Source organism: Nicotiana sylvestris, chromosome 3 (assembly GCF_000393655.2).
Source record: "Nicotiana sylvestris chromosome 3, ASM39365v2, whole genome shotgun sequence".
Lineage (NCBI taxonomy): Eukaryota > Viridiplantae > Streptophyta > Magnoliopsida > Solanales > Solanaceae > Nicotiana > Nicotiana sylvestris.
The window spans coordinates 172,295,202-172,319,634 of NC_091059.1; the positions used below are offsets into that span (position 1 = coordinate 172,295,202).

At 33.7% G+C, this 24,433-nt stretch overlaps 3 protein-coding genes across 3 annotated transcripts; all 3 read left to right on the forward strand.

Moving 5' to 3' along the window:
• Nucleotides 1–1,170: 1,170 nt before the first annotated feature.
• LOC104231315 (pectinesterase inhibitor-like) lies at nt 1,171–1,704 on the forward strand. Its single transcript, XM_009784287.2, has one exon. The coding sequence runs from the start codon at nt 1,171–1,173 to the stop codon at nt 1,702–1,704; it is 534 nt and encodes a 177-aa protein (XP_009782589.1).
• A 5,965-nt stretch (nt 1,705–7,669) lies between these two features.
• On the forward strand, nt 7,670–10,354 carry LOC104231316 (pentatricopeptide repeat-containing protein At3g48250, chloroplastic). The gene has a single exon (XM_009784289.2). It carries the CDS (start codon nt 7,781–7,783, stop codon nt 9,707–9,709), a length of 1,929 nt encoding a protein of 642 aa, XP_009782591.1. The 5' UTR covers nt 7,670–7,780; the 3' UTR covers nt 9,710–10,354.
• Nucleotides 10,355–13,429: 3,075 nt separating this feature from the next.
• LOC104231317 (uncharacterized) lies at nt 13,430–13,867 on the forward strand. The gene has a single exon (XM_009784290.2). It carries the CDS (start codon nt 13,430–13,432, stop codon nt 13,865–13,867), a length of 438 nt encoding a protein of 145 aa, XP_009782592.1.
• The last annotated feature ends 10,566 nt before the right edge of the window (nt 13,868–24,433 follow it).

The following is a 24,433-nucleotide window of genomic DNA, read 5'->3' on the forward strand; positions in this document are numbered from 1 at the left end:
ATCGGACCTCAAATCGAGGTCCAAATCCCCAAAAATTGAAAATCCTAAGTTCTACCCAAAAATACCCAATTTCCCCGTGAAAACCTTGATTTTGAATTGAAATCATGTGAAAAGATATTATAGATTGAAGAAAATAAGTTAGAAGTGACTTACAATTGATTTGGAGAAGAGCTTTTCTTTGAAAAATTGCCCAAGAGAGCTTAGGGTTTGAGAGAGTTTGAAAAATGAAGAAATTTCGTCTAAGTTATAATTTGCACAGGTACGGATATCGCATTTGCGATGCCAGGTTCGCAAATGCAAACTCGCAAATGCAGTCCAGGCTTCACAAATGCGAAGGTAGGCCTCCCCATACTTTCTTCGCAAATGCAAACAAACATTCGCAATTACGGTACCTGTTGAGGTCGCATTTGCGATATTGAATCTCGCAAATGCGAAGGTCTCCCTGCCTAGTCCATATTCGCAATTGTGACATTTTATATGTATATATATATACATATATGTACATAATATTTAATTGATTTAAGATCTTAAATTTTAATATTCATCAATATCTTATATACGAATATAGCTTATATATATATATATATATATATATATATATATATCTTATGTACTATACTATATGTACATTTTATATATCTTATATACTATACACTTAGTATATATATACTTTACACTTAGTATATATACTATACAATACTATATATACATCTTACATTTATATATATACATATATGTTTGTGACCGATTTCGGTCGGAAATTTCCTACCGATTGAGGTCGGTACACATTTGCGACCATCATTTTTCCGTCCAATTAAAATCGGTCGGAAAACAATTTCCGACCGATTGCGGACGAAAATCACCTGATTTCTGGTAGTGATAAATAGAGAGATTTGTTTGATTGCCTGAGTATTAATAAAATTTTCCAATTGTTTTAGACGGAAACAGCGCAAATATGTGTCTCCTACCATTGACTATGAAGCAAGAAGCCTGAGAAATCTTACGAAATTAAATATGGCTTTGATTCTTACTTAATTTTTCTTCCATAAATGCCTGCACGCTTTGATTTCATACCTTTCTCAATATGGTCTTCAATTGGAAAACACAGCTATATAAATTGCTTATCACAGCACAACTTATGAAACAATAACGCTAATTTGACCATACAAAATGGCAGTCTCATATAACCCCGCTATATTTCTTATAGTTTCTCTGCTATCAATCTCCTTCACGTTAACAATCGCGAAAGCCGATCTGATAGGCGACGTTTGCTCCAAAGCACAAAAACCTGCTCTATGTTTATCGGCTTTAAATGCGGACCCTCGATCCAAAGGTGCAAATCTCGAAGGTTTAGCGACTATTTCAATAGACATATCACAAAAGAATGCACAAACCGTGCGTGATCTGGTTAATACGTTGCTTAAACAGGCGACGGATCCAAAATTAAAGACGCGATACGATTCGTGTTTGGAGAATTATAACGACGCTGTTGATGATCTTGGAGAATTGCCAGGGTTTTTGAAATCCAAAGACTATCTCGGTTTGAATGTTCATGCTTCTGCTGCTTTTGATGGTCCTACTACGTGCGATGACAATTTTTCAGAAACACCACCCGCTGAATCGCCACAACTAAAAGATGCAAGTGACAAACTTCAAGGACTTATTGATATTATTTTGGTTATTAGCAATCTATTGAAAGGGTGATTCATAGGAATTTATGTTTTATGCAAGGAACTTTGATCGACTTGAAAAATATACATATGAAAGTTATTAAGTCATAAAACCATATGTATATTTCTCTTTACGAATTTAGTCCAAGCACTTACATTTGTTTTAATAACGGCTAACTAGACGTCTTATATATTTCTTATTTTTAGTAAAACATTTCAAATTGTATCTTACTCGATTTTCTTTTCTTTTCCTACTGTTTTTTTGGGGATGGGGGGTTGGGGGCGGGATATATAAACAAGAGAGGAGATAATTCAAGACCTTCAAAATGTTACTAGCTAGTCATGAGATTGTACTCCAAAAATAAGAGTACAGCATTATACCAGCACGATTTAATTCCATGCTTGTGTTGCAAAATATGAACGATAGCTATCCATCGGGTGAAGAATTAATTAAGATTTAAACAAACTGAAATCCAAAGATTATGCGGTCCTTCACATCGTCAGTCAACTCTGGGGACAGTAAATAGTGCACTGCTCTCCGCTTGTTTTTAAAAAGTCTCGCAATAATTAACGGTTCGATCAATTTTTGACCAGGACTAAACATATACCGAGGGGAGTTCATGAAAAAACGAAAAATTGGATCGAATCAAAAATTGGATCAAACCGACAAAAAAGCAATAATATTTTGATTTTGAATTTTAAAAACTTATCAAATTTAGTTTGATTTTGGTTTTAAGTGGGAAAAAGACAAACCAAAATGACTATAAAATATCTATTTAAAACTAATTATTAGACACATATATGTATATTTTTTATTAATTTTTATGATACATATTAATCGTTTACACTTTTGCTTTATAATCTACTTCTTATCTTTATATTTTAGTTTGATTGGTCATATTTATTTTTTTAAGTCCAGGAATCTATTCCTTTTTAAAAATAACTTGTCTTTAATTGATTCCTTAAGATTCAGTCATATTTAATTCAATTATCATCAAGATATATCAGTAAATATATATATTTCCTCAAAGATAATTGGTCTAATAGTGTTATGTCGGAACATAATCGCCGGAATTTGTACTTGACCGTGTGTCTTTTATATTTAAGGAAAAACTCACAAACAATCGAAAAACTGACAAAATCGATTAAAAAAATAAGCCAATAAAAAATTAACTTAATTGATTTGGTATTAATATTTAAAAAATCGAATTAATTGGTCTGGTTTAAACTGACTAAATCGAACCATGAACACCCCTTAATATACCCTTGAATAAAAATGTCTTAGGTTTAAGCTTATTAGTCACAAAGAGAGAGAGAAAAAGAGAAAGAGACTCGCTCAAGCCTAAGGCTACTAAAGCAATTGCTAATTCTCATAAATTGAAAGTTCAAGTGGACTAAGCCATTTTCACTCCAAAATAGATTTGAATCATTTAAATGAATGAGACATATTATAGACATTCTACTTAGTGGTAAAGATTTTTAATCACTAGATGATGATAATTTAAAAAAAAATCATTTATGAAGCTATTTGGTTTATTTCAAGACGTCTAAAATGTTCCACTTAATTACTGATGAAATTGACTACTAGGTGATGATTTTCAAAAGTATGTTGTTAACCTTGAATATTTTCTAACATATTATATATGTATTTGTAAATGGTAAAAATGCATACAAGATGGATCGAACACCACTATTGCCTCATAAATAAGATCAAATAAAAGTATATACAAATTATAGTCTATAAATTCAAACCACTTCAACCAAAAACATTGTCAGCCATTCAGAGTTATTGGCATGTGAGAAAAGAAAATACTACATCCTTCTCCTGCTTACACTTTGGAGAAGGAGATGAGAGGGAAGTTTGATCAAAGTAAACTAAAATAGAGGGTGTGTTTGGGATGAATGGAAAATATTTTCCAATTTTTTTATATTTGGTTGGCCTAAATATTTTGGAAAATATTTTCCTCATGAACTTATTTTCCTTCAATTGGAGAAAAATATTTACTCTATCAAGAGAAAGGAAAAACATTTTCTAAAACTCCTTCTTTAACTTTTCCCACCCTATTTTCCATCCCCACCAACCCCCACCAATCCACCCCTTAACTTTCCCCACCAATCTACCACCACACCCCACCTACCCAACCCAACCCATCCTAAATAAAAATATTATTAATAGTACTTTCTTTTCATATTATAAATAAAAAAAATATTCATTTCAACAAATGAGTATTTTTTTTCATGATATACAAAAATATTTTTATTTTAACAAAATACTTTCTTTTCATGTAAAAAAAGTGTTTTTCTTCATTACAACAAAAAATATATTTTCTTTTCATGATGTAAACAAGTTTTTTTTTTCATTTCAACAAAATGAATATTTTCTTTTCATGATGTAGAAAAAGTATTTTTTTTTATTTCAATAGAGTGAGTACTTTATTTTCATGTTGTAGAAAGAGTACTTTCTTTTTTAACCAAAAAAGAGTATTTTTTTTAGTTATTGAGCACAAATTTCAATGTTATTTTTGTGTAAAAAAGTAAAGCAGCACATTAGTTCCTTTGAATTTGTATGAATTTTTAGAGACTTGGGGGAAGGGGAAAGTGGAGGGGTGAGGAGAGTAGCATAAAAAAATATTTTCCTAAAAAAATATTTTCTACTCTCTAACCAAACACTAGAAAATATTTTTCGGAAAATATTTTCCACTCACCAACCAAATAAAGGAAAATAAGTGATAAAACCACTCATTTTTCATAAAAACTTTTTCTAGGAAAATATTTTCCATGAAAAATCCTTCATACTAAACACACCCAGAAAAGAAAATACAGAAAGTAATCGAAATTTAATACCGTCTTAGACGGAGCTTGTAGTGCTAGACCCTTATCTGTAGTTTGTTCTGGATTTGTTGTCATGACCCAAAATTCATTAAAGGTCATGATGGCACTGGATACCGCTGTCAGGCAAGCCAACAATTAAATACTTAATTTAGGTTTCCCTTTAATAATGTTGAAATCATAGTATTACTTCAATTAAATAGTAGAAGGTGGAAAAATTTAGGGTAAATAATAATATTTTTCACAATCTCAATATTGAATAAACCGTAATCATCCCAGAACCCGGTGTCACAAGTGCATGAGCATCAACTAGGAAAAATAAAATAAAATGCATCATCTGTCCGGAATACAACTTGGACAGGAGAGAGAGAGAGAGAGAGAGAGAGAGAGAGAGAGAGAGAGAGAGAGAGAGAATATAAATACTCTAAAGGAGACTCTGCTGGCTACAGACCATAACATAGGACGCAGCTCACCTAAATCCCTGTATTAACCGCGCCGCTGCGCCCACAAGGCCACTAGACATACAGGTGCATGTACAACAAAATGTATAGCAAATGTAATATGAGTACGAAAACAACGCGTACCCAGTAAGTATCCAGTCTAACCTCGAAGAAGTAGTGACGAGAGGTCGACTCCGACACTTACTAGTGGTCCAATAATATTAGGTACAGTAAAGAGATAAATAATGTGAGGCAGAATAAATAACGAATTAAATAAACATAAAGATACATGATACAAATTCCCCTCTTTACAATGAACTCAAGCTTCCCATTATAAATTCCATCCTTAACCGGAGCACACATAAAGGTGTAGTGGACCCCATAAAGTAGATTACCATAAATTCAAATCCGAAAAACTCACGGATACACTGGTTGCTTGCCGAATATTACGCACGATTCCATAAGGATATGATATAGGACATGCCGAGGCATACGACCCGATCCAACATAATAATTAAACTGTGTAATGTCGAGGGTCGAACGGCATGAACCATAGATGCTTCTATTAACCTGCCGAGGCGAACGACCCGCTCCCATGAAAGTGTGGTACATAGATCCTGCCCGTTCGCGGAATATAATTGTGATGCGGTTACACATAGATTTCTTAAGTTATTACAATATTCCTCATTTCTCTTTTGAAAATACGAAATTCAAATGAAAACTTTTAAAATCTTAAATTTCTCAATTTAAATTCCTTTCAACACAATTATTATGGAACCTCAATCTCGTTTCTTCTCAAGACGAACAATAACTATAAATCAAATAGCAATATCAATGAGGCATGATGTAAACCTAAAACTACCCAGACATAGGCATAGGTAGTGGCTACGTACAAACTCTCTTCACCTCGTACGTACGTAGCCCCCACAATGAGAAGCACATATTAATTTGGTTCACCTATGGGATTAATTTTCTCTTACAAGATTAGAAAGGAGACTTACCTCGCTCCGGAGTTCCATAGCCGACTCCCAAACCTTTCCAACAATTCAAACCGATGCCCAACGCTCCAAAGCTAGTCAATAAATGAGCAAATCCATAAATATATACTCTAATACTCATTATAATCCTATTTACATCAATTCCCAACTCCGCTCGAAAAGTTGATAAATCAACCTTCGGGCCACGTGCCCGGATTCAGAAAATTTTCAAAGACAAACTTTACCCATAACACCATGAACTCAAATATATAATTTATTCCAAATTCCATGTCCAATTTCGTGGTCAAAATCCAAAAATATAAATTTCTAGGGTTTTCTTCAAAATCCCTAATTTCTACAAATTTTCATGTCTAAATCCATACACAATCCAAGTATTTAACTTGCAATAGGTGGAAATCACTTACCTTGACATAGATGACGAAAATCTCCCTTCCAAGAGCTCCAAAAATCGCCCAACCAAATGAAAAATGGAGAAAAATGGCCAAATCCCGTCTTTAAAATGACACTGCCCTTCTTCGCGAATGCGGAAATCCCTTCGCATTCGCGAAGCTCAGCCAGCCCAAGCCCAGAAAACCTTCTTCGCGTTCGCGTTCCTCACTACGCGTTCGCGGAGCCTTCCGCCCTCACTGCTTTGCGTTCACATAGGCCAAGCGACCTCAGGCCCAGTCCTCACTTCCTTGTATGCGTTCGCGACTGCCCACTCACGTTCCCGTAGGTCCCTCAAGTTCTTCACCGTGTTCGCATCTCACACATCGCGTTCACGAAGGCCAATCTCAATAGCCCCACAATTTCCTTTTCCCATGTTTGGTTGGCTTAAATATTTTGGAAAATATTTTTCTTATGAACTCATTTTCCTCCAATTAGGGTGTTATTTAATTCACTCCGAACCAGGAGCGGCCCGACCAATTTCGTGGCCTAAAATCAAACTTTATGAGGGGCCTTAACTTTTTTATTAATAAAAAATATTTTGTTTTTGTTTGAAGGTTATTTTTCTAACTTTTTTAGATGCAGAGTTATTATTAATTTTTTATAATCAATTTCCCCTAATAAGTCTTTCTCAATTGACAATATAGCTGATTCATTTAATATCTTTGAGACATTGTTGATCTTAAGTAAGATTTTATCAATTTTGAAACACTTTTTTTCCGTTGAAGCAACAGTAATAGGAGTTATGACATTATTCTATAAGTAATATAGGCATTTGAAAAATAATTAAATCTTTTTATTTGATTGAGTATATCAATTAAACTTTTATCTTTTAATTGTACTATTTTTTAAAATATTTTTAATCCAGAAAATAAATCTAAACTATCAATAGTGGGTTGATTATTATGATTTAAGAAGCATTCAAGATGAAGGCAATATTTTTCAAATTTCCATCATCTAGTAATCTCACTTTTTACCGTTGAATAAAAAATCAAAAATATTTTCATAGTTCAAATTTATTTTAAAGTGAAAAAATAATCATGTCTATTACTTTCTCCGGTCCATAATAAGTGACTTTTTTACCTGCTTTATGGACGGGCCGCTGCTGCGTGGCACGAAATCATCGGACCTGTAAAGCACGAGTACCTAGGTTAATCAAAGAATATATAAATCAAAACTTAGATTATGAAGTAAATGAATGCATAAAAATTGAATTAGAGGGTACTAATTTTTGTGCACCTTTTAACTTGCACATCAAAAGTGTTTTTTTTTAAGGCAATTGATATTGTATGTAACAAATTCCTGTCCCACCCCTTTCCTACACTAATTAAGCCTTATTCCTAGTCTCCTAGAGAGGGGTTTTTTCAAGGGTTTTGCATCTCCCTTGTAGTATCTGAAGAGAGAGACCACGGCAGCCATGAATCACGGCAAGAGAATCCTGAGTTCGCTTCGACTGAGGAATTCGCTGTTTCTTACTCAGCTTTCTCGAGCTCCCTCGCCCAACCCTCAGGTGACTCGCTACTTTTACCTTTCTCCTTCCCTTCCCACACAAATTTATACTTCTGCTACTATACTCGCCGCCCCTCAAAATGTTTCCTTTTCATCAAAACCTGAATCTTTCGTAGACATTATACTATCCAACGAATGGTCCAAACACTTAGAAAAGGATTTAGGAAATCTTGATTTTCCAGTGACCCATGAAGCTGTTATGTATCTGTTGAAGAAACTTGACAAAGACCCCAAAAAGGCTGGAAATTTCTTGAAATGGGTCATTAAGCAAAAGGGGTTTGAACCTAGTTCTGCTATGTACAGTTTGATGCTCAGAATTTATGCCAATAAGGATTCTATGAAGGACTTTTGGATTACTATTAAGGAAATGAAAGAGAAGGGTTTTTATATTGATGAGGAAACTTATAAATCAATTCATTCCATATTTAGGAATTTGAAATTGGAAACTGATGCCACTGCTTTGAAGCATTTCTATGGTAGGATGATTAAAGAAAATGCTATGGGTGATTTGGCGAGAGATGTGTCTGAATTGATTAAGAAACAAGAATGGGGATTTGAGGTGGAGAAAGAATTACGGGAGATGAAATTGTCGGTGTCGGATAATTTTGTGCTTAGGGTGTTGAAGGAACTTAGGGAAATAGGATATCCGCTTAAAGCTTTCAACTTTTTCAAATGGGTTGCTAGGAGTTTAGGTTTTCAGCACAACACCGTTACTTATAATGGGATTCTTAGGGTTCTTTGCCGAGAAGAATCGATTGAAGAGTTTTGGAGTGTAGTAGAAGAAATGAAGAGCGTGGGTTTTGAAATAGATCTTGATACATATATAAAGATCTCAAGGCATTTTCAGAAGATTAGGATGTTGAGAGATGCAGTAGAATTATATGAGCTGATGATGGATGGTCAGTTTAAACCATCACTTGGTGAGTGTAATATTCTTTTAAGATCCATCGCACAGTCAAATCCCCCAGATCTTGATCTGCTATTTAGAGTTGTGGGAAAATTTGAGGCAGCAGGGCATTCACGCTCAAAGATTATTTATGATGTCATTCATAGGTGTTTGACTAACTTGGGGCGATTTGAGGAAGCAGAGAAGATAACAGAAGCTATGAGAGATGCAGGATATGAACCTGACAATATTACCTACAGCCAATTAATCTATGGACTCTGCAAAATGCGGAGGCTGGAGGAGGCCTCGAAAGTGATTGATGTGATGGAAGAATGTGGGTGCATTCCGGATATCAAGACTTGGACTGTTCTGATACAAGGGCATTGTTTAGCTGGTGAAGTTGATAAGGCGCTGTTTTGTTTTGCTAAGATGATGGAGAAAAATGTTGATACAGATGCTGATCTGTTGGACGTACTGCTTAATGGTTTTTTGAGTCAGAAAAGAGTTTTTGGTGCATATCAGTTGTTGATCGAGATGGTGAATCGGTTTCAAATGCGCCCCTGGCAAGCAACATACAAACTTATCATTCAAAAGCTCTTAGGGGAAAGGAAAATGGAAGAAGCACTAGATCTCCTCCGTCGAATGAAGAAACACAATTACCCACCTTTTCCTGAACCCTTTCATCAATATATTTCAAAGTCAGGAACAGTGGAAGATGCAGTGGAGTTTTTGAAGGCGTTGAGCGTCAAGGACTATCCATCTGTTTCAGCGTACCAACATGTTTTTCAGACCTTCTTTGCAGAAGGTAGACATTCTGAGGCAAAAGATCTGCTTTACAAGTGCCCACATCATATACGCCAACACCCAGCAATTTGTGGCCTCTTTGGTTCTCCAAATTCCAACAACGGAAAAGCGAAAAGGTTCCCCAGAAAGAGCTTCAATTCTGCTTAGGTCACAAGGTGCAGTTAGTTCTTGAAGAGTGAAAAGAGCTCACAAGTTCGTTCATCTGCATTTTCCATCCTTTCTACTGCCATTGCCTGTGTCATAAAGAAATGTGGAGTCATAAAGAAAGGTTAAGAGTATAATTGAAGCAAAGGACTGTCTTATCTATACTTGTAGCGCTCTGATCAGCATTTACGATTCTAATCACAGGACTCAGAGATGTGAAAGAACTGAATCCTGGTCCGGCTGGGTTGTGACTGTCATCCTTGTTCCTGTAATCATGCTTGAAAGATGTTTTCGCTGACTGTTATAGGTAGGAATAGGAAGCATGTTTTACTAAGCTGAGATAATGAATGACTAAGTGGATTTGACTGTTTGGTTATCTATTTCTGGCCAAATAGTAGGATCTTGGTCTCAAACTCTGATGTGGAGTTGATTCTTTGTAGGATCTGGTGAAAATGAACAAGGTCATAGCATGTATTTCGTGTTACTATAACTTTTGGTGTTTATTGTTTTAAGTGGTATAAGTCAAGCTGTTGACTGAGCTTTTATGGCCCCGATGAACTGCAGCTTTGCAATCATTTTGTTCTGAATCAAGCAAGTGCAACTCCTGTTGCCACATGTACATTACAAAAGGCAAAAGTAGGTCCTTGTTCTTTTTACAAGGCCTCTATTATGATCTTTTACCAAATTCTTATTCACACTAATCCTTCTATCAATTCCACTGATCTTGATTCTTTTCAATATTGGGAACATTGGTTTGTGAAAGAGCTAGTTAATTTGGGATGCTAGTGATTTTGGCAGGTGATGCTGAAACATCTAAGCTTCAAAAAAGATTTAAGATAATGACAATAGAGTTCCCCATAGCTATTGCAGAGGACCATTGGTGTGCAGTGATATTGCTATGGACCATCCTTGTGCATTGTTTGGTGCTTGTCACTTGTCAATTTACTTCCCATTGAGATGGGTGGCAAACGGGGTCGGGTCAGTCGAATACGAGCGGGTCAAAAACGGGTAATTAAAACGGATAATTTATCCGGCCCGACCCATATTTAATAGGAATTTTTACCTCCTATAGCAAAGGTTGATACCTTATTTATTTTAAATAAATATCCTTTTAAAAAATTATATTCCATAGCTACCTTTTGCTTTTTATAGCCAAATATCTATTTATGGTTATCTCCTACCCTTAAGCCATAAAATACTCTTTGTATTATTTTTCTCTCATTCTTTCAGATTTTTCTCTATCTCCTCTCTCTCATTAGGGTTGTTCACTAGAGTTTATTATATGAGTGCCCGTATTTTCCATTCTTAATTCACCTACAATTTCATCGTTTCCCCTGTCACTAAATTCCTCTGTCTCTATTTTTATCCAACCGACTACTCTAGATTCAATAAATCTGAATCTATTTTCTCAGTCACTGCTAATCTTTATGCCCTCTTGAGTAACTTCGCTTTCCTCACTGTTTTTGCTAGTGACTATGATGAGTCTAGTAAAGCAATTCGAAAAGAATATGTCATCAATGGTGAAGGAAATTAGGGTTTGTTCTTGAACAAAGACGGCGGAGTTTGGGGCTGAGCAACTTGATTTTCTGTTAATATATTTCAATGTATTTCATTGTATTCATTGTCTTTTTTTTCATTGTAATTCAATGTATCTCGTTGTATTCCATGTATTTCATTGTATTCACTATCTTTTTTTCATTGTATTTCAATGTATCCCGCTGTATTCTATGTATTTCATTGTATTCACTATTCACTGTCTCGCTATATATCATGAATGCATTCATATATATTTTTTAATTAATATAATTTATGTATTCAGATGTATTATATAACTTCTCTGAAGATTATTATGTTTTTGGGGTATTTTTCGGTTGAGAATCTTTTTGATAACTGAAAATACAAAATTTGTGTGTTATAATTGAGTTTGTTGAGTTATATTAGGGGTCTGGTATGTTAATTGATTCACTTTCCGTTTTAAAAACAGTCTAATCCCCTATTTCACGCTGCGAATACAGTCGAATACAATAATTTGTCCAGCTGTAATTCCATGTTTCACTCCATGAATAAAGTTGAATACACTCGAATACAACAACTGATTAGTTGGACTTCCCTGATTCACGCCTATTTTTGCTACTGTATTCATGAATACAATAGCTTAAATACATCAAATACATCTTATAACCACAGAAAGCTATCTAGAATCTGTAATATAGCAAATGGTATCTATAGATGACTAATTACTACTAAAAGATAATGCTTTATGAAAATTTTCCTATTTAATACAGAAAGAAAATAGGTTAATCGGCGGATATTATGGGTAACCATATTATTCATGCTTTTTTAATATGATGAATTTTGGGATAATTCCTAGTCTCTCAAGCTTGAGGAACCTCCAATTTGAGTCTTTACAAATATAAAAGTTAAATCTATTAGTTATCCATTGGTTATTCATTTTTCAAGTGGATAATATGTTTCTTATTCATATTTGATCCGTTTTTAAAAAATTCATTATCCAACCTATTTTTTAGTAGATAATATGGATGAATAACAAAAAAAAATTAATCCATTTTGCCACCACTAAGTTGAGGTATGCATGGTGATTGGTGTTGTTTGTTGCGCTCATTGCTGGTTCGTGTTTGTCAATGCTAGACGTGAGATTCTTTTTTCCACGTGTTTAAAGTAGTACTTAACAAGGAGTGGGAAAAATCCAATAGGCTATTGAAATCCATACTCATATTATGCAGTTTGAATCATGATCTATTTGTCAATGAATTTTGTCCTTGGAAACAAATTCATTTTTAAAACACGTAAACCCCTAATGCTTTTATTATATATAAACTTTTAATATACCATCTATAGGTGAATTAAATTTTTTACCCTTTAGTTATTTTAATATTGGGATACCAGTATGTCAGATCAAAAATATATCTCACTAGCATACAGGGTCTGACTAAGCTAGCGTATGAACATAGATTTGATTGAAATTTGAAAAAAAAAGTTTTTGAACCTTTGTTGAAAAATAATTGTTGGAAGTTGAAGTTTTGTTTGGACATGTATTTTATTTGAGAAAAGTTGAAGTTTTGTGAATATGAAAGAAAAAATTTCACCCAAAAGCCCTAAACCAGTTTTTGGGAACTTGAAAATTTTTCATTTTTTTTCCCAAAACATGATCGGACAGCCCGATGCACTAAGTTCCCGCTATGCACGGGGTCGGGGAAATGACCTGTACCACAAGGGTCTATTGTCTGCAGCCTTACCCTACATTTTTACAAGAGGTTGTTTTCACGGCTTGAACCCGTAACCTCCTGGTCACATGACAACAAATTTACCAGTTACGTCAAAGCTCACCTTCTCCCAACATATAATCATATTTCATAAACAAATAATGTTTTTAAAAAAAATGAAAAAATGAAGTCAAAATTTATGGCCACACGGGAGCTAATTTAGTGGCTTGAATATGTGATGAAATTAAGTGCCAACTAAGTATTTTCTGAAAAACCAATACTAGAATAACATATACATGCCAAATTATTAATCTCTACCTCCCACATTGAAGAGGAGTACGTCTTCCTAACCTGAAGGCCACGTAACACACCTCAAGACTAAACAGAGTTATGAATCACAGGTTTCCAATTCAAAAGAACATGAGGTTGTTCTTTTCTCAAGATAACGTGGCCCATACAAGACAAGACCCAGACTTAGACAACTCACTCGAAACTGACTATGAAGAGCAACAAGCATCTGGAGCCTTATCAAGATGAACATGATATTGAAATCCTTAAGGCCGTGGCTCAGGCCTGGCACGGCCATTCCAGCAGCCGTAGAACCACCGCCGAATTCGACGCCCACCGTCTCAACTTCAAGAACAAGCCGTCAAGATTCAAGCTTGAAGCTATGAGCAAGGCAACATCCAGGGAATATTATGGTGGCACAGAAAGCTGGGATTTCAGCCAATCCCTTTGGGATTCTTATGAGATTGTTAACTTGTCTAAAAAGCTAGAAGCTGGGTTAGCGCTAGACCATTCATTTTCTGGATTGGACGAGACAACTCGAATTGGGCAGAAGCGAAAAGAGAGTAAGAATAGCTTAAGAAGCTTGTTCAATAGGGTGTCCTCAAGAAGATATAATGAAGCTGATTTAACACCAGATAACGATGGTTAATTTTTGACTGGTTTCTTTCCATTACTGCTATAGCTGATATCCTTGTAGTAATATGTAAAATTTGGTTTCGTTTTCTAAAAGAAGCCCAAAGAGCTCTCTTTCTCTGATTCTGTTTACAGAATGTTGAATTTCGGGGTCCAAATGTTCCACGCGCACTTACCTTTCAAAGAAATAGATAAGGAAGAAAGAAATGAAAACAAAAGGTTTTATCTTTTGTAGTGATTCTGCTCGACTACTTGGTATTTAGAGCTTCCAAGTGGTAAAGCAGCTGATTCTTCTGTACATTTAGAAATTTCTTTTTCCTATCCATGACATCATTTAGCTGAGGGCAGCACAAGAAGCCTGAAGCTACAGCCACCAGTGGAATATATGAAAAACAAGAGTAGCTTTTAGTCATTGTGATGGCCAAATATCTAGCAATTAGCCACGGGTATGTTTTGTTTTTTGATTTCCTTCCACCAAATCAAAGTCCCTGCACTTTTAACATCACCTAAAAGATTGAACTACAATATTTGAAAACGAATCTTATGCCAAAGCGATTGGAGATCATTATGGTTTTTCTTTTCCTCAACTGAATTATTGTACCTTGTTTTGAAAAATTCTTACAAGATTGGAACTTGAAGGGATTGTTGTGGAACAGGAGGGTGCTCTCCTAGTTAACAAACTATTACTACTAAAACAGCAAGTTCTATGTCTTTAGTTGCTTTATTGCTTCTTCTTTTCTTCTTCTTTTTTCGAGACTCGACTAATTCTGCTTTCTCTCTTAGCTTTCGCTAAAGAGTACAGGATACTTGCAGTATAGCATGTCTTCACTTTGACAATTAAAAGCATATAGTCCAGCTCATCGTGGCAGTGTACAAATTTGTGTCTGCAAATTATGTTAATACCGAACCCGTGGAATCAACCACTGATGCTTGCATTAGGGTAGACTGCCTACATCACACTCCTTCCCGGCCCCTGCGTAAATGCATATGCTTCGTGCATCGGGCTGCGCAGAAGACCACAGTTCATAGTTGCTAAACACTTCTTATACAGTCTTGCCACAGAATAAAGTTGAAAATTTGTCAAGTAAAATGGACCATCTTTTTCAGGGATCTGGACTCTTTCACTAATTGGAGAATGAGGCTTGCTTCTTCTAAGTTTTATAAGGATTAAAAGATGGTGGTGCAAATTAGAACAAAAGATAAGCTTAGTTATTTAGATGATACCAAAGCCATTCCTATTTGACGAACAAGTTGCACAGGATGAGCAAATAACTAATATCTTCAAACTTCAGTACATATCAACTACTCGCATACAACTGTAAAGACAGTCTACGGTCAAGTGTATACGACAGACAATTTTTTTTTATTATACTAGTGATTCAACCAATGACCTAACAGTCAGAGGGAAATGTATTGCCTGCCATGCAAATAGTCTATGCTCAATAGACCTTAAAAGTATCCATCTTTGCAAGCTCAAAGGTCTTGTGTTTCCTCTGAATGAAGCTATCAGCTTCATTATCAACCTTTTCCTCTGTGACTTCATATTTTCCATTCCTATCAGCTTCAATGGTTTTGTCACACTCCACAAAGTGGACTTTCTTGTGAGTTTCAGGGGCACGAGACGCATGGTGATAACCACTAGGGAAGCTGTGGTTGTACCTATTCCAATACATGTTGCCCGGTTCTTCACTGGCTCTCTCCTCTTTGATTTTGAAGTGAGCGTTGGGGTACTCGAACACAGCAGATTCAACTACTTGCATCCTCTCCATTCTTGTTCTGCGAGCAAGGTAATCCTCGATAGATTTTTCCCAATTGGGCTGAATGTAAGGGCCACGTGGTATCCTATTCATTTTTCCTTTTTTGTTTGATTGATATGCTTTGCCTTAACTAGTCCAGCATTTTATAGACAAAATAGGTGTGTTGGTATTCATATAGGATAAGTTATGAGCAAGCAAGATGCCCTTGAATCGGATGCCTTGCCTTTAGTCTGTGTCAACAGTGGATATTCCAGTGAGTAGAGAAGAATAAGCCTACTGTAGAGCTTAAAAAATTTTCCTGATAATTTTTGAACTTTGTGGTAATGGGAAATATCAGTACCATCCATCCGACAAGAAGATTGCAGATCTCGGGCTCTTGGAAGAACAAACATGTTGTAATTTATACGCTTTCGAGTTTGAAACTGAGCTATAATAGTAACAGTAGACTCCATTCAGCTTCATGTGGAAAATAAGATAAAAAAGAGTTATCATTTACTAGTAAGAATCTACAGCTAGAAACAATGTTCTATCTTCCTATTCCCAATAATAGAGCACCTCCTCACTTTTCGATCTTTTAAAACATAACATTGGCGATATTTATTCCCTAATGAGTCTATCCTAGTCGAGAGTATTCCAATTACATTTTCCAACTTTTGTGGGGAAACAGTAAAGGTTATAAAAGTGTTTAATGATCTCTCAAACTTCAGGTTGAATATAACTAGCTAAATTGTCTTCGTCTGCCAACTGCTGTCTCCTACACTGTATTTCTCCTTTATCTGAACTTGTCAAAAATACATATATAGCATGATATTAATCCCTTAAATTATTCCATGTCAGTTGTCTTTGTCCTCAACCAGCAATTTTACCACTCAGGTCTGCTTTAGTACTGTCATCTTCTTATATCTTTGGCCACTTTTCCTCCATTAGTTTTTTCTTCTTGCTCTCGGTCATCCTCTCTTTTGACATGACAAGAGAGCCTCGTACATTCATCATAGTTGCTATTTAGCAGTTATTACTACTTAAAAATCAATAATGAAGGATCAATGTCTTATTTTACTCGTACTTCATTTCAGTGTCTTATTTCCTGAAATGACCAAAAAGAGCGTTTAACTCGCTAAGAACAGTGATATTCTTTGAACACATAGGTCTTCGTCCCACCAATTGAGCCATTGAGGAACAAACACTTAACTTAGAATATGGAAGGTATTAGAAGGGATCTAAACAAGGAGAAGAAAAGGCTTCTGCTTGGTGTTGAAGTTTATTGTCTAAATCAAACAGGAGGTTAGATATGCTGAGGGTGAATGCTTTCAGCCACTGAGCTTGTCAATCTACTTCCTTGATGAAATGATATTAGGACACATTTATGCGTAGCTTTATTGTGATAATTATGAAGGCAAATGATAAAAAGCCGTAGACTCAGAAAAACCGCTAATAGAAGTGTTTGCAGAAAAGTAAATAGACAACTTTTTATTAGATAGAACAAATCACAGTGCAAATGTACTACTCTCTATAGGAAATATAAGGTAAACATGAACGATATCTTGAAATTTTTTCCCCTTATTCTTGTGGGATACAAACGCAGAGTAACATATTACGTAGGTTATTGAAGAACACCAGTGCCAGACAGCTGCCTGCAGCCAACAAGATTGAAACCATTTAACATGACACTTTGAAGGTCCTCCATTTGTGTAGCTCAAAATTCTTGTGCTTCTGGTTGATGTATGCATCAGCCTGAGTATTGATGTTCTTCTCTTCATTCTTGTTGAATTCAGCAAACTGAACCTTCTTCAGGGATTCTGCGGACGGTTCCTTCTGATGATTCAAGCTAGATTTTTGTTGTTGATCATAGCTTGCTTTGTTTTTGAAAACAGAATAAACATTTGGGTAGAGAGGAATATCAGGGTGCATGGTTGGGGCTTTCTCCATTCTTTTAATATGATCGAGGAATTCATCGTCAGACGTTGGTTCCCAATACTGAATAGATCTCATATTTTCTTGATTTGCTAATGTAATTAGCCCTTAGCTTGTTCTCTGCAGAGTAGTTGAAGCTTGAGCAACAGATTTTAAAGGCCCAAACACACTGCTTTAAATATTCCGAAAAGGACAGATGCCTATATTTATATTTGAATCAGATTCCTTCTCTCTAGTCTTGTATCCAATAGTTGATTCTATTGATATTTCGGCAGAGAATCAAAAGAGTAAACTTTTGTATTCTGCAAAATTTAACATTCATAAAAATAATAATAGTGATCACATTTACCTCAAGTTATTCTCTAAGCTTTAATCCATCGAGCCAAGAGACACCAACTATATAGATAAACTAGTTAATTTGCCCGCGCTTCGCGCGGTCTTAAAAAGATAAATATGAATGAAAATTTATTGTTAAAATTTTGAAAATCAAAAAAAAAAAATCTTTATTCTTTATTTAATTTTATCTTTTTTTTATATTATTCAACCATAAATCATAATTGTGATCTAATTATATTTTTAAGGTTGATTACTTTTTTCTACAATCTTCAAGACTCACTTTCTCTATTTTTTATATACATGGAAGCATATACTTTGCTCCTTGCAAGAACTTCATCAGGCTAATTTGAATGTTTAAATTGCAGGACTAAATCTTCTTTTATCGATGAAAATAAAATTAAATAATTAATTAAGGCAATATACTTGGGTAAACAATAACTATTGATATTAGTACTTTATTGTGCTATTTGTCATATTTAATGATATCCTACATCATGCCAAAGAACGATATCATTACTATTAAACAAAAGATCTGCCAAAAATATGTTATATAAACTGAAATTTATAATTCAACACAACAAATAGTTCTTCTATATATTACAATAATATTTTATGATATAAAAGATTAATAAATAAATAAAAATTCAACACAACAAATAGTTCTTCTATATATTACAGTAATATTTTATGATATAAAAGAGTAATAAATATATAAAAATTCAATACAAGGTTTCGTCTTTGCATTACCCTTCATTTTCATTCTTTTTCTCTACTTTTGTATTTGGAATATTATTGAATTTTCAAAATAAGATATTAAAGGAAAAATAGAGAAAATATAACTTTTAAAACACTTAATGAAAATTGAGAAAATATCACTTTTATAATATTTAATTAATGCTCAACTCTTTGTATTTTTGTTATTTTATATTTTTACGATATTAATACAAAGAATACAAAATATGATCTATACCAAACAATCAAGACAAGAATACAAATAAACACACGGTATAAAAGTCCTAAGTAAGCTTCTAATCGTTTTTTGTTAACTTTAGTTTAGGTAGCTGAGGAGATCAAAATTTTCATGTATGTATATACATACAAAGCTGATTCTATAAAAAAATAAAATTAAGTGGATAATTAGATGAGTATAAGATTAAAAGAAAATTAAACACAAGTAAGTAAATATCCAGACAAACACCTCCCCGTTAGTAGGAGAAATATAAAATATCGGCTACTCCCGTTTTGAAATATCTTTTTTAAGTACTGAGTCTTTAGTTATACTAGTATTAGTACCCGCGTGATGCGCGGATAATCAAAAAGAATGATTTACACCGTAAAATTTAATATGTTAGTGTTAATACTATCTTTACAACCAAACATTAAAAATATTTTAAGACTCCAGTAAAACTTTCATTCCATCTCCTAATAAATGTTCCATAAAAAATAATGATACTATACAATTTGTTTGATATGAATGTTTCACGAAAAATAATGATGCTATACAATTTGTTTGATATGAAACATGTGCTTAAGGGAACATTTTTGTAGCAACTGCTCATGATATATGCAGTGCATTTTTCAAAAGTTGTCCTTTGTATTGAGGCAATGATGAAGGAACATGAATTATGTCAAACATTAGCTTATTCAGAATCAAAATGTATGCGGCAATGCATATGCAAAAACTGATTTCCTGCTAAGGCTCTCTCTTTATTATTGTCTGGCATTTGTGGTAATTGAAACTTTTTACTCTTTGTACCATTCCATAAGTTTTGTCTATGAGCCTAACATTGTCTAAAGCCAAAGTTGAGGCAGAAAAGGGACAGGTCAATTGTGGAGAGCTGATAAATTCAGCTATTCAAACCATAGATGAAATCGGTGGAAGGGTTGATTATGCTGAGGTGAGAACTTAAACAATAATAATATATTTCATATGGATATAAACAATAGAATACCAACTGGGAACTCAATCTGTTCCCAATATCAAAAATTGATAGAACCCCTGTAATTTTCAGTTTCAATTTATGCTTGCTGGACTTAATTTTCAGATTGTTTGGTCCAACCACAAAGTTTTTCATAACGTACAATCTCATTTCATGTATTTTTAATTTGAAAATATGCATAATAGCTCTTCCAATAGTTGCATGAACTCGATCTCCCTAAAATAAAAAATGTGGAAAGAAATTTAAGTTAGTAATTAAGGCGCATAAGTTGAAGAAAATAAATCACAACTCGAAAAAAATAACAACATGTAAAAGAGTATGCACCTTTTCATCTTGAATAATTAATTCAATTGAATTAGAATTTTCTAGTTTCTCGCGGTCTGGAATGTGCCATAATCTAACAACACGAACCTTTAAATTCCAACTCATTTTGGACATTGATAGTTTACTGATATAGTTATAGTTTGGAGCCATACTTTGCATAAGTTTGTGTGGAAGTTAAATCCTAAGCAATGTAGAGAAGCCAACTCTAAAGAAAAGTTGCTTAAATAAAGATTTCTATGAAAGACTATCATAGTAAATCAATTTTTATGTATATGAAATCCTAATATTTAAAAAGGCATGTGTAAATGAATTTGTATGTATGAGCTCTGAAGAAATGATACGAATCTTTCATTTTTTTAGTTTTTGGCATTTTTTTAAATTTTCAACGTTTTTTTTTGTGGTTAATTAAAATTTGTTAACCACCAAACCTTAATTTTTCTTGTCTTTTTCCTTTGTCCTCTTGTTTTATTTTTTTAATACTATTTTCGTTAATATAATATAAATATAAGATACAATATGTTTATTTAATCATTTCATTCAAAAAGAATACCTACCATAACTGAATTATAAACAAAATTTAATTAAAAATACCTATAATAATGTATATTGTTCGCAAATAAGATCAGATACAAAGCTTGTACTAAATATAGAATTATTATTTCAACTTAAAGTTAATGTGTAAGATACAAAACAAAATTTTAATTGATTCTTTTTCAAAAAAGGATACCTACCATAATTGAATTATACATAATATTTAATAAAGATACCAAAACTCATAAATAAAAAATGTTTATTTAATTATTTCTTTCTTAGAAAAGAATACCTACCATAAATGAGTTATACTCAAAATTTAATTAAAGATACCTATAATATATATATATATATATATATATATATATATATATATATATATATATGATACCTATATTAATGTATATTGTTCGCAAATAAGGTCAGATACAAAACTTATACTAAATATAAAATTATTATTTCAACTTATAATTAATGTGTAAGATACAAAAAAGAAATTTTAATTGATTCTTTCTCAAAAAGGATATCTACCATAACTGAATTATACACAAATTTAAATAAAGATACCTATATCTATAATATATTTGTTTGCTTAATGAAATTGCATCCCTCTTTGTGTACGTCCAACATATTCTCAAAAAGAGAACATTTTTAGTTTAAAAAAGAATAAATTATACACAAAATTTAATTAAAAATACTTATAGTAATGTATATGATACCTATATTAATGTATATTGTTAGCAAATAAGGTCAGATACAAAGCTTGTACTAAATATAAAATTATTATTTCAACTTAAAATTAATGTGTAAGATACAAAATGAAATTTTAGTTGATTCTTTCTCAAAAAATGATACCTACCATAACTGAAATATACACAAATTTAAGTAAAGACATCTATAGCTATAATATATTTGTTTGCTTAATTGTATCCCTCTTTGTGTACGTCCAACAGATTCTCAAAAAGAAAACATTTTTAGTTTAAATGTTCCAATAATTGTTTTTGATTTATTAAAGAATGAAATTCAATTTACAAAAAATCTTGGACTACTACTTTCATTAAATATTTTTTCATTTATAATCCAAATTTTTTGTGTTGTCTTAAAATTGCCAAATGGCTTCATTTTAGCTTGCCACTTGGCTTAACTACATTGCAAACTACTCTCCTTTTAATATAATATAGAAGATTAGGCAAAATTGTGAAAATACAAATAAAATATTGTTTTTGTCGTCTCCGATACATGCTTTAAGATAGTCGCCCCTCCATTTACAAAAAAAACACCAAACCAAAATTTATCAAGATCTAACAACAATATAAAGACGATTCGTCGACAACACCTTGAGAATATCAACTTTCAGTTATATCACCCACTGTGACCGATCACAAAACGCCCTTTTCTTCCCCTAGCTTCTTTCTAAGTCGCTTATCACATGTGTTTCCGAAAATCAAGAATCAAAATGCTTAGTATGCATCCAACCTTGGAGTATCTATCCCCACGAGTAACGGTAGTTAATTTCGATCGGCAGTGTTTATTCCTATGACCATGAGATATTTTGTCGGATCTTCACGTCTTCGGTAATGGGAGAGCCACTCAGTATGGATTTGTTGTTTGGCTTGTGAATTGTGCAAAGATTGAGAAATACATACAATCATGTCATTAACTTGCACATTAAATTTTTGGAGGTTAAGAATATAAAAGGCATAAAAACGCAAGAATATTAATACAAATAGAAATTATGATAATGAATTGGAAAACTCATAGACTTCATTCTCTTAAATGTCTTTCCTTTTTAATTGAGCAATCAATCTAGACTTATTGACTTTTTAATAGTCTTTTCATTTTGCAGCAAATATTTGAGGGGAATATAAGAGAAAAATGCCAAAAATTTGACCAAAAAGATAAATACCAATGCTGGCCAAAGAGAGATGCCACTTCACTTTTCTATTCCCCTCTTTTCTATATTGTGAGCACGTGATTTTTACCTTACGAAAACTACTCCAAAATAAATCAAAAAATAAAATAAATTTCTTTTACTGTGTAATTTTTGAATTTGCGTGGTGTTAAATATTTATGTTATGTCCGTAAATGTTTACTTTGTCATAATAAAATGAAAATTAAAATAAAATACATGTTGCATGCATATAGGATTTAATTATGTATTTGAAAGATAATTTAAATAAAATCACCAAAATATGCATTTCGTTCTATTTTTTATATTCCACTGTGTGATTAATGTTTTATCTACGCGTTAATGGTTATTAAAAGATAATTAATATTATTGTAATGATAATTTTGTTTTTATAATTTTTGATTAGGATTTTATTAATTAATAATAAAATTAGAAAATAAAAAATATACAAGTTGTAAAATAAAAATTGGACCTGGATTAAAATCCAGGCCCAAATCAAATTACCCCCCACAGCCCAATCCAAACAGCCTGTCCGGTCCAATTCAAAGCCAAGACCAAACGACGACGTTTGGTCACACTTTATCAAGACCGTTGGATCAAAGCCAACCAACGGCTGAGATCCCACGAACCGTAACCCATAGCCCGTACCCGATCCGATACCCGGTTCAACCCGTCCCCCACAGCTTAAACCAAACGACATCGTTTGGTTAAGTGAATAAATCCTGACCTTTCATCCTACTAGATCTAACGGTCAGCATCAACCCACCCCGTCCCTATATAAGCCCATAATCCTTACCCCGGCCCCCTAACTAAACCCCCCTCTCCACTGTTCATCATCATCTTCCTCAGACCCACCCCTAACCCTAGCCGCCCTAGAATCCCACCGCCTGAAACTCGGCGGCATCAATGCCGCCGGTCACCAAAATAACACCCTAGAACCCCCTGAACATCCTCTACACAAATCTGACCTTAGTTTCCTTCGAATCAGACCCCAACTCTTCGAATACTAAATCGAAGGTGGGTCTGAAAACTCAAACCTTTCCAATGGCTTCCAAAATAACACCATAGTACCCCCTAGCATGCCTCGTTATGGATCTGAAGTTTGTTTGGCTCGAATCAGTTCCGAGCTTCTCGAATCTTCTTTTGAAGATTCGGACCAAACAAGAACAAACTCAGATCCGTTCTAAACTGACACCAAATGACCCCTAGGCTACCCTCACCCTTGTGTCGTATTTGGTCCCCCTCGAATCTGACCAGAAATGGTTAAGTCCCAAATCGAACCTTCAAGAACCCTAGAAATACCAGACTTTTGGATTCTGTTCACTTCAGACGAAAGATTGAGGTTTAATCGACCTTAGTCGAAGTATTTTCAGTGGAAAATACTTCGACTAAGGTCTGTTTGATTTCAAACAAAATCCGAAGCCAAGTTGAATTCGAGTTTGATTAAAATTCAGAGGTACTGTTCTATTTCTGTTTGTGTATTCTGTATGTATTTTCGTTTGTTTTAATAACTTGTTAATTTTTCACATTTTTGTTTTGATTAATTCTGTCATTTTTTGTCTCATACCCGTCTATATGCTCAAAATATGAAATTGTTTCTGTTGTTCGTGATTATTTACAATGTGAGTAATCGACTCGATTAAGTTCGTCGATTAGTTATATTGTGAATTCTCATTTATGATAATGCTAATGGAAACAGTCTGCTTCTATTGTTTTAGACTGATTATGGACAAATGTTGTAAATAGTCTACTGATTAATACTTGTCAATTAAATCATGTTTGTTTGCAAATCAGTAAATTCAAATGTATGATGTGTATATATTGTTTTCTGAACAGGGCATTGTCAGTATATTGACAATGCTCCTGTGTATGTT